The sequence below is a fragment of the Pelophylax lessonae genome (genome assembly GCF_965119305.1).
Source record: "Pelophylax lessonae genome assembly, chromosome: 4".
Classification (NCBI taxonomy): Eukaryota; Metazoa; Chordata; class Amphibia; order Anura; family Ranidae; genus Pelophylax; species Pelophylax lessonae.
Window position 1 is genome coordinate 665,618,699 of NC_138771.1, and position 16,002 is coordinate 665,634,700.

Below are 16,002 nucleotides of genomic sequence, written 5' to 3' on the forward strand. Positions count from 1 at the left end.
TGGTGTTGGGTGTTGGTGATTTGTAGGTGGGTGTAGGGGGACCGGGATGTGGTATTGGGTGTTGGTGATGTGTAGATGGAAGTAGGGGGACAGGGATGTTGTGTTGGGTGTTGGTGATGTGTAGGTTGGTGTAGGGGGACAGAGATGTGGTGTTGGTGATGTGTAGGTTGGTGTAGGGGGACAGAGATGTGGTGTTGGAAGTAGGGGGACCGGGATGTGGTGTTGGTGATGTGTAGATGGAAGTAGGGGGACAGGGATGTGGTGTTGGGTGTTGGTGATGTGTAGGTGGGTGTAGGGGGACAGAGATGTGGTGTTGGTGATGTGTAGATGGGAGTAGGGGGACAGGGATGTTGTGTTGGGTGTTGGTGATGTGTAGGTGGGTGTAGGGGGACAGAGATGTGGTGTTGGTGATGTGTAGATGGGAGTAGGGGGACAGGGATGTGGTGTTGGTGATGTGTAGGTGGGTGTAGGGGGACAGAGATGTGGTGTTGGTGATGTGTAGATGGGAGTAGGGGGACAGGGATGTGGTGTTGGTGATGTGTAGGTTGGTGTAGGGGGACAGGGATGTGGTGTTGGTGATGTGTAGGTTGGTGTAAGGGGACAGGGATGTGGTGTTGGTGATGTGTAGGTTGGTGTAAGGGGACAGGGATGTGGTGTTGGTGATGTGTAGGTTGGTGTAAGGGGACAGGGATGTGGTGTTGGTGATGTGTAGGTTGGTGTAAGGGGACAGGGATGTGGTGTTGGTGATGTGTAGGTGGGTGTATGGGGACCGGGATGTGGTGTTGGGTGTTGGTGATGTGTAGATGGAAGTAGGGGGACAAGGATGTTGTGTTGGGTGTCGGTGATGTGTAGGTTGGTGTAGGGGGACAAGGATGTGGTGTTGGGTGTTGGTGATGTGTAGGTGGGTGTAGGGGGACAGGGATGTGGTGTTGGGTGTTGGTGATGTGTAGGTGGGTGTAAGGAGACAAGGATGTGGTGTTGGGTGTCGGTGATGTGTAGGTTGGTGTAAGGAGACAAGGATGTGGTGTTGGGTGTTGGTGATGTGTAGGTGGGTGTAGGGGGACAGGGATGTGGTGTTGGGTGTTGGTGATGTGTAGGTGGGTGTAAGGAGACAAGGATGTGGTGTTGGGTGTCGGTGATGTGTAGGTTGGTGTAGGGGGACAAGGATGTGGTGTTGGGTGTTGGTGATGTGTAGGTGGGTGTAGGGGGACAGGGATGTGGTGTTGGGTGTCGGTGATGTGTAGGTTGGTGTAGGGGGACAAGGATGTGGTGTTGGGTGTCGGGAATGAATGTGAGAAGTGTCTCTCAGTCAGATAGATGTGTAAAATATAGGTAATTAACTTTATTTTACCAGTTGTCCTGGTGAGCAGACTCCTCCCCGTCCTTCGGGGCTCATGGACAGAATTGTCACATCTGACCCAAAACATATTTGAAAACCAGCCAATCAGCAGTCAAAAGCTAATTCAAAATCCTCCAATCCCATGCTGTGAGCTCATGTCACCTGTGTCACGGTGTCACAAACTACAACACAACACATTGCAAGATCATCCAACCAACAACTTAAAGGGGAAGTCCAAACAAGCCTAAAATTCAGTTACTCAAAAAAGAATGATTCCCTGTATAGTCCGTATTGGCAGTAAAGCTAACAATCTGTATCAGAATTTATCTGGCTATAACCCCCACCACTACCATCAGCAACCAAAGCCCCTCAGTCACCCATAGCTATATAAATGTATAATAATAATAGTGTGTGACTGTGGAGGAGGGGACATTAGAGTGTAAGCTCCTCTGGTACAGAGACTGATGTGACTGGCTCAGTGATCTCTGTACAGCACTGCGGTATATGTCAGAGCTATATAAATGTATATTAATAATAATAATAATTTGTTTGGCTAGGATGAAGGAACATTAGTCTTCTGGTGCAGAAATGTCTCCTTTCCTTGCACATTTGTCTGATCATTGCCTTTACTCTCATTGTATATTTTATGACTGGAGGACTGCAAGTCCCATCATGACCAGTATACACTGTATATTATGTAACCGGAGGGCTACAAGCCCCAGCATAGCCTGTATACACTGTATAATATGTGCCTGGGGAAAACAAGTCCCAGCATAGCCTGTATACACTGTATATTATGGGATCGGAGGACTACAAATCCCAGCATAGCCTGTATACACTGTATATTATGGGATCGGAGGACTACACATCCCAGCATAGCCTGTATACACTGTATATTATGTGGCTGGAGGACTACAAGTCCCAGCATAGCCTGTATACACTGTATAATATGTGCCTGGGGACAAAAAGTCCCAGCATAGCCTGTATACACTGTATATTATGGGACCAGAGGACTACAAGTCTCAGCATAGCCTGTATATTGTGTGCCCGGTAAAATATATATATATATATATATATATATATATATATATATATATATTGGAGGTATGAGAGCTGAGTATATATTATATATACAGGGTGGGATATAATGACAGTACATGCGGTATATACAGAGCTGAGTATATATTATATATATACAGGGTGGGATATAATGACAGCACATGTGGTATATACAGAGCTGAGTATATATTATATATACAGGGTGGAATATAATGACAGTACATGCGGTATATACAGAGCTGAGTATATATTATATATACAGGGTGGGGATATAGTGACAGCACATGTGGTATATACAGAGCTGAGTATATATTATATATACAGGGTGGGATATAATGACAGTACATGCGGTATATACAGAGCTGAGTATATATTATATATACAGGGTGGAATATAATGACAGCACATGCGGTATATACAGAGCTGAGTATATATTATATATACATAGTGGGATATAATGACAGTACATGTGGTATATACAGAGCTGAGTATATATTATATATACAGGGTGGGGATATAGTGACAGCACATGTGGTATATACAGAGCTGAGTATATATTATATATACATGGTGGGATATAATGACAGCACATGTGGTATATACAGAGCTGAGTATATATTATATATACAGGGTGGAATATAATGACAGCACATATGGTATATACAGGGCTGAGTATATATTATATATACAGAGTGGGGATATAATGACAGCACATGTGGTATATACAGAGCTGAGTATATATTATATATACAGGGTAAGGATATAATGACAGCACATGCTGTATATACAGAGCTGAGTAGATATTATATATACAGGGTGGGATATAATGACAGCACATGTGGTATATACAGAGCTGAGTATATATTATATATACAGAGTGGGATATAATGACAGTACATGCTGTATATACAGAGCTGAGTATATATTATATATACATGGTGGGATATAATGACAGCACATGTGGTATATACAGAGCTGAGTATATATTATATATACAGGGTGGGATATAATGACAGCACATGTGGTATATACAGAGCTGAGTATATATTATATATACAGAGTGGGATATAGTGACAGCACATGTGGTATATACAGAGCTGAGTATATATTATATATACAGGGTGGAATATAATGACAGTACATGTGGTATATACAGGGCTGAGTATATATTATATATACAGAGTGGGATATAATGACAGCACATGTGGTATATACAGAGCTGAGTATATATTATATATACAGAGTGGGATATAATGACAGCACATGTGGTATATACAGAGCTGAGTATATATTATATATACAGGGTGGGATATAGTGACAGCACATGTGGTATATACAGAGCTGAGTATATATTATATATACAGAGTGGGGATATAATGACAGTACATGTGGTATATACAGGGCTGAGTATATATTATATATACAGGGTGGGATATAGTGACAGCACATGTGGTATATACAGAGCTGAGTATATATTATATATACAGGGTGGAATATAATGACAGTACATGTGGTATATACAGGGCTGAGTATATATTATATATACAGAGTGGGATATAATGACAGCACATGTGGTATATACAGAGCTGAGTATATATTATATATACAGAGTGGGGATATAGTGACAGCACATGTGGTATATATAGAGCTGAGTATATATTATATATACAGAGTGGGATATAATGACAGCACATGTGGTATATACAGAGCTGAGTATATATTATATATACAGGGTGGGATATAATGACAGCACATGTGGTATATACAGAGCTGAGTATATATTATATATACAGAGTGGGGATATAATGACAGCACATGTGGTATATACAGAGCTGAGTATATATTATATATACAGAGTGGGATATAATGACAGCACATGTGGTATATACAGAGCTGAGTATATATTATATATACAGGGTGGGATATAATGACAGTATATGTGATATATACAGAGCTGAGTATATATTATATATACAGGGTGGGATATAATGACAGCACATGTGGTATATACAGAGCTGAGTATATATTATATATACAGAGTGGGATATAATGACAGCACATGTGGTATATACAGAGCTGAGTATATATTATATATACAGGGTGGGATATAATGACAGCACATGTGGTATGTACAGAGCTGAGTATATATTATATATACAGGGTAAGGATATAATGACAGCACATGTGGTATGTACGGCTCGGACACATGAAGGATATGACAGGTGCGGAGAGTTTTGTGAATGACACGTTGGACCCCCCTGTTGTCCCGTCTGTCACACACACATCCGGCAGCTGCAGCCAAAATCCGGGGACGGGGGAGATGGACAAACAGACATGGAGGAGGACAGACGTCTCCTAATAATGCTGCTACTGTGCTGGGCACTTCTACAAGGTGAGGACTGGGGAACATGGGGTAGATATTAGGGTCTCGAAGGGGGAGAGTAAACAGGAGGGTTATGGGGGGTTAGAAGGGACACATATGAGGGGTTACAGGGGTGAAAAGAAGGAACCGGGGTGGAATTTAGGGTATAGGAGGTAGCAGAGGAGCAGATATGTGGGTATAAAGGCTAAGGAAGAGGATCAGGGGCAGATATGTGGGTATAAAGGGTGTGGAGGAGGATCGGGGCAGATAGGAGGGTATAAAGGGTGAGGAAGAGGATCAGGGGCAGATATGTGGGTATAAAGGGTGAGGAGGAGGATCGGGCAGATATGAGGATATAAAGGGTGAGGAGGAGGATCGGGGCAGATATGAGGATATAAAGGGTGAGGAGGAGGATCGGGGCAGATATGAGGCTATAAAGGGTGAGGAGGAGGATCGGGCAGATATGAGGATATAAAGGGTGAGGAGGAGGATAGGGGCAGATATGTGGGTATAAAGGGTGAGGAGGAGGATCGGGGCAGATATGTGGGAATAAAGGGTGTGGAGGAGGATTGGGGCAGATATGAGGATATAAAGGGTGAGGAGGAGGATCAGGGGCAGATTGGGGGGTATAGGAGGTGGGAAGAAGACTGGGGGGGGGGTAGACATGAGGTTTACAGGGGGTTATAAAGGGCACATATGAAGGTACAGGGGGTAAGAAGGACGATCAGGGGCAGATTTGAGGTATCAGAGGTGGGGCGACGACTGGGGAGTACAAATGATGGTTACAGGGGTTAAAGAAGAGGATCAGGGGCAGACTTTTGGGGTATAGGAGATGGGGAGATGACCAGGGGGTAGACACAGGGGTTACATGTGGTTAGGAGTAGCAAGTATAAGAGTACAGGGGGTAAGGAAAAGTATCAGGGACAGAAACAAGGGTATAGGAGGTGGGAAGAAGGCTGGGGCAGATATGAGGAATTCTGGGGGGTTAGAATGGAGGCAGCTAAAATGGTGATAGGGAATAAGGAGGGCAATATTTGGGGAAGTTATGAGGGTCTAATGGATGAGGAGGGTAATAAAGGGCAAACATGAAGGTATAGGGGGTGAGGAGAAGACCAGGGGGCAGATATGAGGTTATAAGGGAGAAGATCAGGGGGCAGATATGAGGTTAAAAGGGATAGAAGGAGGATTGGGGCAGATATAAGGGTAGAGGAGGTGAGGAAAAGACAGCAGGGTGGACATGATGGTTACGGGGGGTTAGAAGGGGCACATATAAGGCTTACAGGGGGTGAGGGTGGATTTGCAGCAGATTTTAGAGTATAGGAAGTAGGGAGAAGACTGATGGCAGATATAAGGGTTAGGGGGTTATAAGAGGGGGCAGAAAAATAGTTTATAGGGGGTGTAGAGGGGATCTGGAAAAAATGTGAGGGAATAAGGAGTGACAAGGGGATCAGGAAAACATGAGAGCATAAACAGGGAGATAAGAGGGCAAATACAAGGGTATAGCGGGTGAGGAAAAGGCCAAGGGGCAAATATGAGGGTGAAAGGGTGAAGAGAGGACTGGGGGGAAGATACGAGGGTATAATGGATGAGGAGGGGGGTCGGGGGAAGAAATGAGAGAGCATAAGGCGTAAAGAGGTCAGGGAATTGAGGGTACAGGGACTGGGAGGGGGAGGGGGAGCTTGACATAGATATGAGGGTACAGGAGGTGAGGAGGGGGACTTGGGGTAAATATGAGATTACAGATGATAGGGAGGGTGACACAGGGCAGATACAAGAGTAATAAGGCTGGGGAAGGGGACTTTTGTGCAAATATGAGGGTACAGTGGTTAAAAGAGGGGGGCTTAGGTAAGATATGAGGGTACGGTGGTTAAAAGAGGGGGGCTTAGGTAAGATATGAGGGTACGGTGGTTAAAAGAGGGGGGCTTAGGTAAGATATGAGGGTACATGGGCTATGGAGAGGGACTTGGGGCAGATATGAGGGTACAGGGGATAAAGAATAGACTACTATGCAGATATGAGGGTACAGTGGTCGAAGAGGGGGTCTTGGAGTAGATATGTGGGTACAGATGCTGGGGAGAGGGGCCTAGGGTAGATATGAGGGCACAGGGATTAAGGAGGGGACTTTGAACAGATATGAGGGTACAGGAGGTAACAAAGTTGACTATTGTGCAGATATGAGGGTACAGTCGCTGAGGAAGGGGGGGAAGGGCGACCTGAGGTAGATATGAGGGTATAGAGGCTGTGTAGGGGGACTTGCGAAAGATATGAGGGTGCAGAGGCTGTGGAGGAGGAATTGGGTTAGATATTAGGGTACAGAGGCTATGGAGGGGGACTTTGGGAAGATATGAGGGTACAGAGACTGAGAAGGGGGACTTGGGAAAGAGGTGAGGGTACAGAGGCTGTAAAGGGGGACTTGGGGAAGATTTGAGGGTACAGAGGCTGAGAAGGGGGACTTGGGGAAGATATGAGGGTACAGAGGCTGAGAAAGGGGACTTGGGAAAGAGATGAGGGTACAGAGGCTGTAAAGGGGGACTTGGGGAAGATATGAGGGTACAGAGGCTGTAAAGGGGGACTTGGGGAAGATATGAGGGTACAAAGGATGCGAAGGGGGACTTGGGGAAGATATGAGGGTACAGAGGCTGAGCATGGGGACTTGGGGAGGATATGAGGGTACAGAGGCTGAGAAGGGGGACTTGGGGAGGATATGAGGGTACAGAGGCTGAGCATGGGGACTTGGGGAGGATATGAGGGTACAGAGGCTGAGAAGGGGGACTTGGGGAGGATATGAGGGTACAGAGGCTGTAGAGGGGGACTTGGGTAGGATATGAGGGTACAGAGGCTGTAGAGGGGGACTTGGGGAGGATATGAGGGTACAGAGGCTGTAGAGGGGGACTTGGGGAGGATATGAGGGTACAGGGGCTGAGGAAGTGGGCTGGTGTGCATCCTCTGAGGTTACTGGGCCTTAGGAGAGGGGCTTAGGGAAAATTTGAGGGTTCAGGAGCTTAGAAGACGGGCTAAGGGCACAAAAAGAATACAAGGGCTAAGGAGGGGATAATAGAGGCAGATATGAGGCTACAAAGGTTAAGGAAGAGGACTGTTGTGTCGATATGAATGCACAGGGGGAGCAATGTGAGAAGGGGGACTAAGAGCCGATATGAGGGTGCAGGGGATGATAAGGGGGACTTTGGGCAGATATGAAGGTATAAGGAGGGAAGAGGGAGATTAGGGGCAAATATGAGGGAATAAAGGTGAGGAGGAGGATCAGGGGCAGATATTAGTTTATAAGGGGTTGAGAGAAGATTGGGGGCAGATAAAAGGGTTACAGTGGGTTAGAATGGGGCAGATATATAGGTAAAACAGGCTGAGGAGGGGGTGGAGAAAGATATGATGGTACAAGGGCTTTAGGAGGGTGGCATGGGGCAGATTTGAGGGCACAGGAGCTGAGGAGGGAAGTTTTGTGCAGATATGAGGGTACAGAGTTTTAGGAATGGGCTTAGTGCAGATATGAGAGTACATAAGCGGAGAAGGGGAGCTTAGGGAAGATATAAGGGTACAGGTGACCCATTCTATGAGTAAGTACCCATCCAGACCCTACCTATAATAATGTCTGGACCAACCACATGTGGCCCTGGTCCCCACCAATAATGCCCTCTTGAGTTACTGTAACTGAAATAAGGTTGATGCTGTGAACCCGGGACATGGCCCTGGACACAGCATTGGTGGGACAGATGAGGGACTGTCCCAGGCAAATTCAGGACAGTTGTCATGTATCGGCTAGTGATAGAGGAATAAAGGAAAGGGGAAGGGAAGTAGCACAGTACTATGAAGCACTGTCCCGTTAGATGGAAACCTACTCTTTACCCCCTTAACAGGTACTGCTCCCTAATGCTGCTCCTACTTTCTCCCTATCCAGCTGGGGCTCTGTCCCTATCTTACTCCCACACTGCAGGCCCACTGAATGACACAGAATCCCACAATTTATGGAATTCTGAGTCATGATGGCTGCCCAGATCTCTCAAGACTTCAGAATCCAATAGGATTGTTGTCCTCCCCAAAATGGCTGCCTGTAGCCCATAGCAGGGGACATTTAGTCCTCAGTGGGCTCCTGCCAGTCTGAGAAACAGCACAGTGACACCTTTAGGTTGGAGGATATACTGCAGCCTACACCTGCCTACAGAGATAACCAAGCTGGAGGTAAATTGAATAAATTTTGCATGGTTTTGGTATTTGCTGGATGCTAAAAGTAGCTCACTATACATATTCCATTCATGGAGAAATACTGTGTAAACTGAGAATGGCATAGTGGTCACCGCTACCATGGTGGTCCATCTAGTCCTCCAGGTCCCGTGCCCAGCAGCTGCCCCACTGCCTGGTATCCACAGGAAACTCCCTACTCGGCTGGAGCTCCATTCACAGAAGACCTTGTCATGCATACAAGGCATTCTCTGATTGGATGAGGTGGGGATCATAACAACCCTGCTCACCCCTCTACCTTGTCCAATCAGGGAATGCTTTATATTCGTTGGGAACAATGCAAGGCATTCTTTGAATGGTGCCTAGAAGACAGTGTGGATCACCGTAGTGGTGGCAGCACAATTGAGGAGCCTACACAACAGTGCACGACTGAAGGGAAGGCCGGAGGTCAGATATGGGGAACAGCAATGATAAGCTTTAGCTTTATGTGTAGAAATTTACCAGCAAGCTGGAAAATTTTCATAATAGTGAATGCCGAGAATGTCTGGAGTTGGGAGATCAACTCCACACTGATAAAAAGAGATTTGTCCTAGATATTTCTACATACTGGACGAATCATCTGCTGATTTATTAGAAGATCCGGGCAGGGTAGGGAGGCTGTAGGGCAGACATTGCACCCGGGACTGAATAGAGGGAATACATCGGATATATAGAATATAAAAATGGGGGTAAGCTGTTTTCATTTTTTTTTTTTTTTTTTTAGGGGCGCTGGCGCAACCCAACAACAAAGAGGGGATACTCCGGGATAAAATCTTTGAGAATTACAATGTTCATGTCCGGCCCGCGAGGACCCCCAAGGAGAAGGTTACAGTACAGCTGGGAATGAGTCTGTCTCAGCTCGTCAGCCTGGTAAGCATGAACCCACAAGCTAGCACTCCATTATCCAACATATAATAGGTCCAGACCCCAAATACAGCTGAACATTATATACAGTATATCTTCAATATACTAAGAAGACTATAAATATATTACTGCACCACAGGAGCTTAAACTCTAATACCCCCACTATTCTTATACATTTATATAGCTCTGACATAACCGCAGCGCTGTACAGAGAACACTGAGCCAGTCACATCAGTCTCTGTACCAGAGGAGCTTACACTCTATTGTCCCCTCCCCCCACAGTCACATCAGTCTCTGTGCCAGAGGAGCTTACACTCTAATGTCCCCTCCCCCCACAGTCACATCAGTCTCTTTGCCAGAGGAGCTTACACTCTAATGTCCCCTCCCCCACAGTCACACACTATTATTATACATTTAAATAGCTCTGTGTTGAGTGCTGAGTGCTGAGCCAGTCACATCAGTCTCTGTGCCAGAGGAGCTTACACTCTATTGTCCCCTCCCCCCACAGTCACATCAGTCTCTGTACCAGAGGAGCTTACACTCTATTGTCCCCTCCCCCCACAGTCACATCAGTCTCTGCGCCAGAGGAGCTTACACTCTATTGTCCCCTCCCCCCATAGTCACATCAGTTTCTGTACCAGAGGAGCTTACACTCTAATGTCCCCTCCCCCACAGTCACACACTATTATTATACATTTATATAGCTCTGACATATACCGCAGTGCTGTACAGAGATCACTGAGACAGTCACATCAGTCTCTGTACCAGAGGAGCTTACACTCTAATGTCCCCTCCCCCACAGTCACATCAGTCTCTGTACCAGAGGAGCTTACACTCTAATGTCCCCTCCCCCACAGTCACATCAGTCTCTGTACCAGAGGAGCTTACACTCTAATGTGCTGTGCTGGAGGGGAGGAAGGAGGATCAGGTGATGGGTAATTTACCCAATTTGATTGCAGAGAATCCTAGGCTGCCACTAAATGTGTCTAAAACCCTAATCCTTTGCCATCTGTTAGGGGTAGAAGCTATGCTAGGGCTGGACTAGGTCATGCTGCTGCTGGAAGGGCGCAAGTTGTGGGACTTTAATCGAACGCACCTTCGTCCTTTAACCGCTTGCCGACCGCCGCACGACTATTTAGTACGGCAGTCAGCCCCTCACAGGCAAAGCGACGTAGGGCTATGTCGCTAGCCTGTGAGGGTTTAGGGAGCGAGCGCGCGCCGCCGGATGCGCGCTCCCGCGCGGTCACGGACCCCCCCCCCCGCGCGTGTGCCGGCGGACCCGATGTCCGCCGGTCACTCGCGATCGTCCGTTAGAGCAGGAGAAAGGCAGGCTGCTAATGTAAACAAGCCACCTGTCATTCTTCCCTGTGTAAGAATGGAGATCATACAGTTCTACTATGTAGGACCGTTGATCACTGTTCTTACACATCAAGCCACAGCCAATCACAGTTAGAATCACGCCCCTAGGGACACACATAGCCCCTCCCTCTCGAAAAAAGTTAACCCCTTCACTGCCAGTGTCATTTTACAGTAACAGTGCATATGTATAGCACTGATTACTGCAGTAATGTCACTGGTAACCCCAAAAGTGTCAAAAAAGTCAGTCAAGGGTCCGATCTGTCCGCCGCAATGTCGCAGTACCGCAAAAAAAATTGCAGATCGCCGCCATTACGCGTTAAAAAAAAAACAACAAAAATGACAAAAATCTTTCCCTTTGTTAGTAAACGCAATAACTTTTGCGCAAACCAATTAAAAATTTTGATTTTTACATTTTTTTGATGTGAAAAATATTGTTATTTTTGCAAAATTGACGCTCTTTTTTTGTTTATAGTGCAAAAAGTAAAAATTGCACAGGTGATCAAATACCACCAAAAGAAAGCTCTGTTTGTGGGAAAAATAGGACGTCAAATTTGTCTAGGTACAGTGTTGCACGACCGCGCAATTGTCCGTTAAAGTCACGCAGTGCCGAATCGCAAAATAGGCCCTGGTCAGGAAGGGGGTAAAATCTTCCGGAGCTTAAGTGGTTAAACGCAGGAATGTGGTACAGGTCAGGTGGGAAGGAGGAGGTAGTCCACCTATCAGGAGAGTGGTTGTGGATAGGATGCTAGCCATGGGATTTAAGGCGGAGGATATTTATGCTCTCATCAGTCTGGCAGATTCCAATGACTATGATATCATTTGTGCATCCAGAATCACTGGATCTATTTTGGGAGCGATATGAGCATGTGTATAGGGGCCAGCCGGACTGGGAAGGGCTTGTCCCCAATGTTATCTCATGACAGCCCTCGATAAAGAATGTTACTGTCTTGACAAGGAATGAGTCTATACCCCCCCGAGGATTTATGGGTCTGGTTGAGGAAGTTTGGTGAAACATTGTTTCCCCTAAAATGGATTGTGGATGATGGAGAAATCTGGACGGGTAGGGGGTCAGTGTCAATGAGGGTGTGTGGGAATGTGGTTCAGCATTTGCCCTCCTCTGCCTTTAATGGTAGAAATAACGCTTACCATATTCTACCCTGGTCAACCTAACTGTGCCATAAATGTGGTGCCAATGGACATTTCTCCTCTTCCCGTCCAGAACAGAAGTGATATTTGTGTCAGGAACTGGGGCAATCTAGAAAGGGACTGTAAGATCATTAAGTGTAACCTATGTGATAAGGTCAGTCACCCATATAGCCAGTGCCCTGAGGCTTTGCACAATAAGCCTGAGTTAGTGGAGGAATTCTTCCATCTGGATAGGGAAAAGTCTAGGTTGGCTGAGGTTGTGCCAGGGGATCCTAGTGTCTCTGTCCCATCAGAATCTGTGTCTGTGGGCTGGCTGTTGTGTCACTGTCCCCCAAGTCTGTGGTTCCCCAGTCAGTGTCAGAAAGTGGTTGTCAAGTCTGTTTCTGCACCTGTTGTTTCTCCTAGAGTGGTGAAGGCAGTGGAGGGTGCTGGACCAGCATGTATGGTGCCAACCCCTCCTCCTCGGCAGGGCAGAAGTGCGGCTAGAGTACAGCGGACACCCAGGGGTGGAGTGGTTAATGGATTGGATGATAATGAGGGGGGGGGGGGGTGGCAAAGGGAAGGGAATGAGAGTGGCTGGTGCAGAATGTAAGGTGAATGATGTGGAAGTTGGGGTGTATGATGTGGAAGTTAGGGTGAATGATGTGGGGAGACGGGTTAATGCGGCGGTTTTGGCTGGGGATGTCCTGGGGGGCAGGGGGGAAGGTGGGTCTGCCGTCAGGATTTTCGAATCAGGATTTTCGAATGGTTGGAGGCTAAAAAGGGTAAACGGCAGAGAAGGAGGAAGGATGTCAGTGCTCCTGAACCTCGGAGGGTGGAGGTGTCAAATAGTTTTGAGGTGTTTTCTGAGGTGGAGGGTGAAAGTTCTTTTGGTGATTTCTATTGTAGCACTGCCCCCGTAAGGACCACTTGATATTCACTCTGTGGGTCCCCCCTGGTTACCAGCACACGACCATAAGCAAAGACAATTCCTTAATTCTCCTTGGCTCACTCCAATAATCAGTCTAGGGGTATTTGGTTGATTTTTTCGTTTATTGTTGAATGGGGATAGGAGAAGGAAATAGTAGGATACTCCAATTTTAACTATTCACAATGTTTGAGGACTCCTATCTTCTCTACTTTGTAATAGGTATGGAACAGCCAGACTGTTGATTCATCCTGCCACTTTGGTTGAATATGGATTAAGTCTCTTATCTTTAGGCCGACTTGATGAACAATAAGTTATCTTCAGGACACTCTACCTTGTATCCTCTCTCTTCCTCTGCTGACACCCATCCACTGACTATCCTACGAGCAGGGGTGGCCCCCCTCAGGTCAGGCCCCTTGACACGAGTCCCTGTACTCACGATGCTGCAGTCCCAGGGTCTCATGTGTCTCCCCTCTCAGTCAACTTTTCCTGGACCTCTGGGTTCAGCTTCTTTCAACCGCTCCTCTGGCCCTCAGGACGACCTCCTGTGAGGAGGCAGCCGCCCGCTCCCTCCGGGACTTCACTCTCCAGCCAAAGACCCCACAGCACATGTGCTCCTGGCTTTTATACAGTATCCCAGAATCGGGGAGACCTTCCCTCTGCCAATCACCAGGACTGTATCAAAAGCCTATGCACCCATTCATCAGGTTTCCTCCCACTGTCCAACATGCCTCCCTATTGGACCAGCGTGAAATACTCTCCAGACTGAATGAATCGCACACTAAGCACAATGAGCAGACCTCACTAACAGATCCTGCTCTCTGTTAAGCAGAGAGCAATATAGATTTACCTGCAGCCCTTCTGGTAAGCAGACAGAGCTCAAAACTATACTCTCTCACTAGCACCTACCTAGGAGGGTGCTACACTCACCCCCCACCAAACCGAGCCATGTCCTCACTAGCACCTACCTAGGAGGGTGCTACACTATGGAGGAGGAATCACAAGGAGCATTAAAGCGTGTAGGGTCTCCAAGTAGGGAGGGAGGTAACCGGACTAAGAAACGTGTACCTCAATCATCCTGATGGCGGTTCCCACTCCGCTGAAGGTGGCGACCATTAATGTCGCAAGCATAAAATTAGTAAGTGCTCGTAACATGGCCTTATTTTTGCTCAGCAGGTTTGATGTGGATATTTTCTTTTTGCAAGAGACCTGGTTGCCTATTTTGGCTGAAATTCCTCTGGGGAAGAAGAAGTGGAGGCGTGGGCCCTCCTTTTGGTCTCTTGCGGCCGAGCCTTACTCTGGAGTTGCAGTACTTTTTTCCGGCATGGTAATCTGTGGGCTGATTGTTCAGGTAGAAATGGGGAGATGCATGGTCTTGGACGTCTCTATGGGAAAGTGGGGGGGGGGGCAGGACCTGTGCCTGATAAACATCTATGGGCTCGAAACAAAGTGGGACAGGAAATGCCCCTTCATGAAGATCAAGCCTTTTCTTTTACAGCCCAGCAAGTCGTCTTCGGTGGTGATTTCAGCACCGTCACTAGGACTAAGGATAGGAAAGGTACCGGAGCCAGGCTGGACTGTGACGGCTTTTTTTTATAACAAATAGCTAGGGAGGCAGGTCTGGTTGATGTGAACGGGATTCACTTTTCAGCGAGGAGTAGTAGTCAGAGTAGAATAGATCGTTTTTTTTTTTTTTTAAAGGGGAACTCTGCCTTCTCAGCACCAGTGTGAAGTTTTCTGATCACTGTATTCTATCTGTGACTCTGAAAAGCCCCGATACACCACCTAGAGGGAGGGGTACCTGGAAGCCACCACCTAGAGGGAGGGGTACCTGGAAGCCACCACCTAGAGGGAGGGGTACCTGGAAGCCACCACCTAGAGGGAGGGATACCTGAAAGCCACCACCAGGAGGGAGGGGTACCTGGAAGCCACCACCTAGAGGGAGGGATACCTGGAAGCTGAATTCGGCACTCAGTCAATCCTTTGATGATTTTTCTTCAGGCACAGGTATTGGTATTTATATATATATATATATATATATATATATATATATATATATATATATATATATATATCATTTATTTATTCTGTATATATGTAAATATGTTTCTATTATGTTGTATGTGTGTAAGATTTTTAATAAACCAAAATGTACACTATACTGTCCCCTCCCACAGTCACATCAGTCTCTGTACCAGAGGAGCTTAAAATCTAATGTCTCCTCCTACAGTCACACACTATTATTATCATTTATATAGATCTGTTGTACATAGAACATTGAGCCAGTCACATCACTCTCTATACCAGAGGAGCGTACACTCTAATTTCCCCTCCCCCACAGTCACACACTAGGACCCCTCAGTCCATAACCTGCATTCAGTTCTGGGTGAACAGTGCAGTTCCCTGTCTATCCTCTCCAGTCTCCTCCTATGTCATGATGGTTGAGTTCTCTATGGCTGAGAGGTATCACTGTGATGTTGGTTCTTCTATTCGGACTTCACTTCAACCGTATCTGACATTTGGAATCTGGCTCTGTGCCTGTATTTCATTCTTTGTTGGGTCATCGTTGGATCTGTGAGAGCGATTTGTACTCTTATCCTTTTTTTCTTTTTGTTATTTTAGAATGAAAAAGACGAAGAGATGACCACCAAGGTCTACATGAACATGGTATGTCCTATCTGGCCCGAAGCCAGTTTGGTTACATATACAGTAAAATATACAGATTTCATCATT

General features: G+C 46.4%; 1 protein-coding gene across 1 annotated transcript in view; it reads left to right on the forward strand.

The window, feature by feature from the left end:
• Positions 1-4,660: 4,660 nt before the first annotated feature.
• The window catches only part of CHRNB1 (cholinergic receptor nicotinic beta 1 subunit), a 38,804-nt gene continuing 27,462 nt past the window's right edge, over positions 4,661-16,002 (forward strand). The window contains exons 1-3 of the mRNA XM_082255849.1: positions 4,661-4,790; positions 9,718-9,863; positions 15,892-15,936. Coding sequence (XP_082111975.1) covers positions 4,733-4,790; positions 9,718-9,863; positions 15,892-15,936 — 249 coding nt within the window. The 5' untranslated portion in view covers positions 4,661-4,732. The remainder of the gene's footprint in view (positions 4,791-9,717; positions 9,864-15,891; positions 15,937-16,002) is intronic.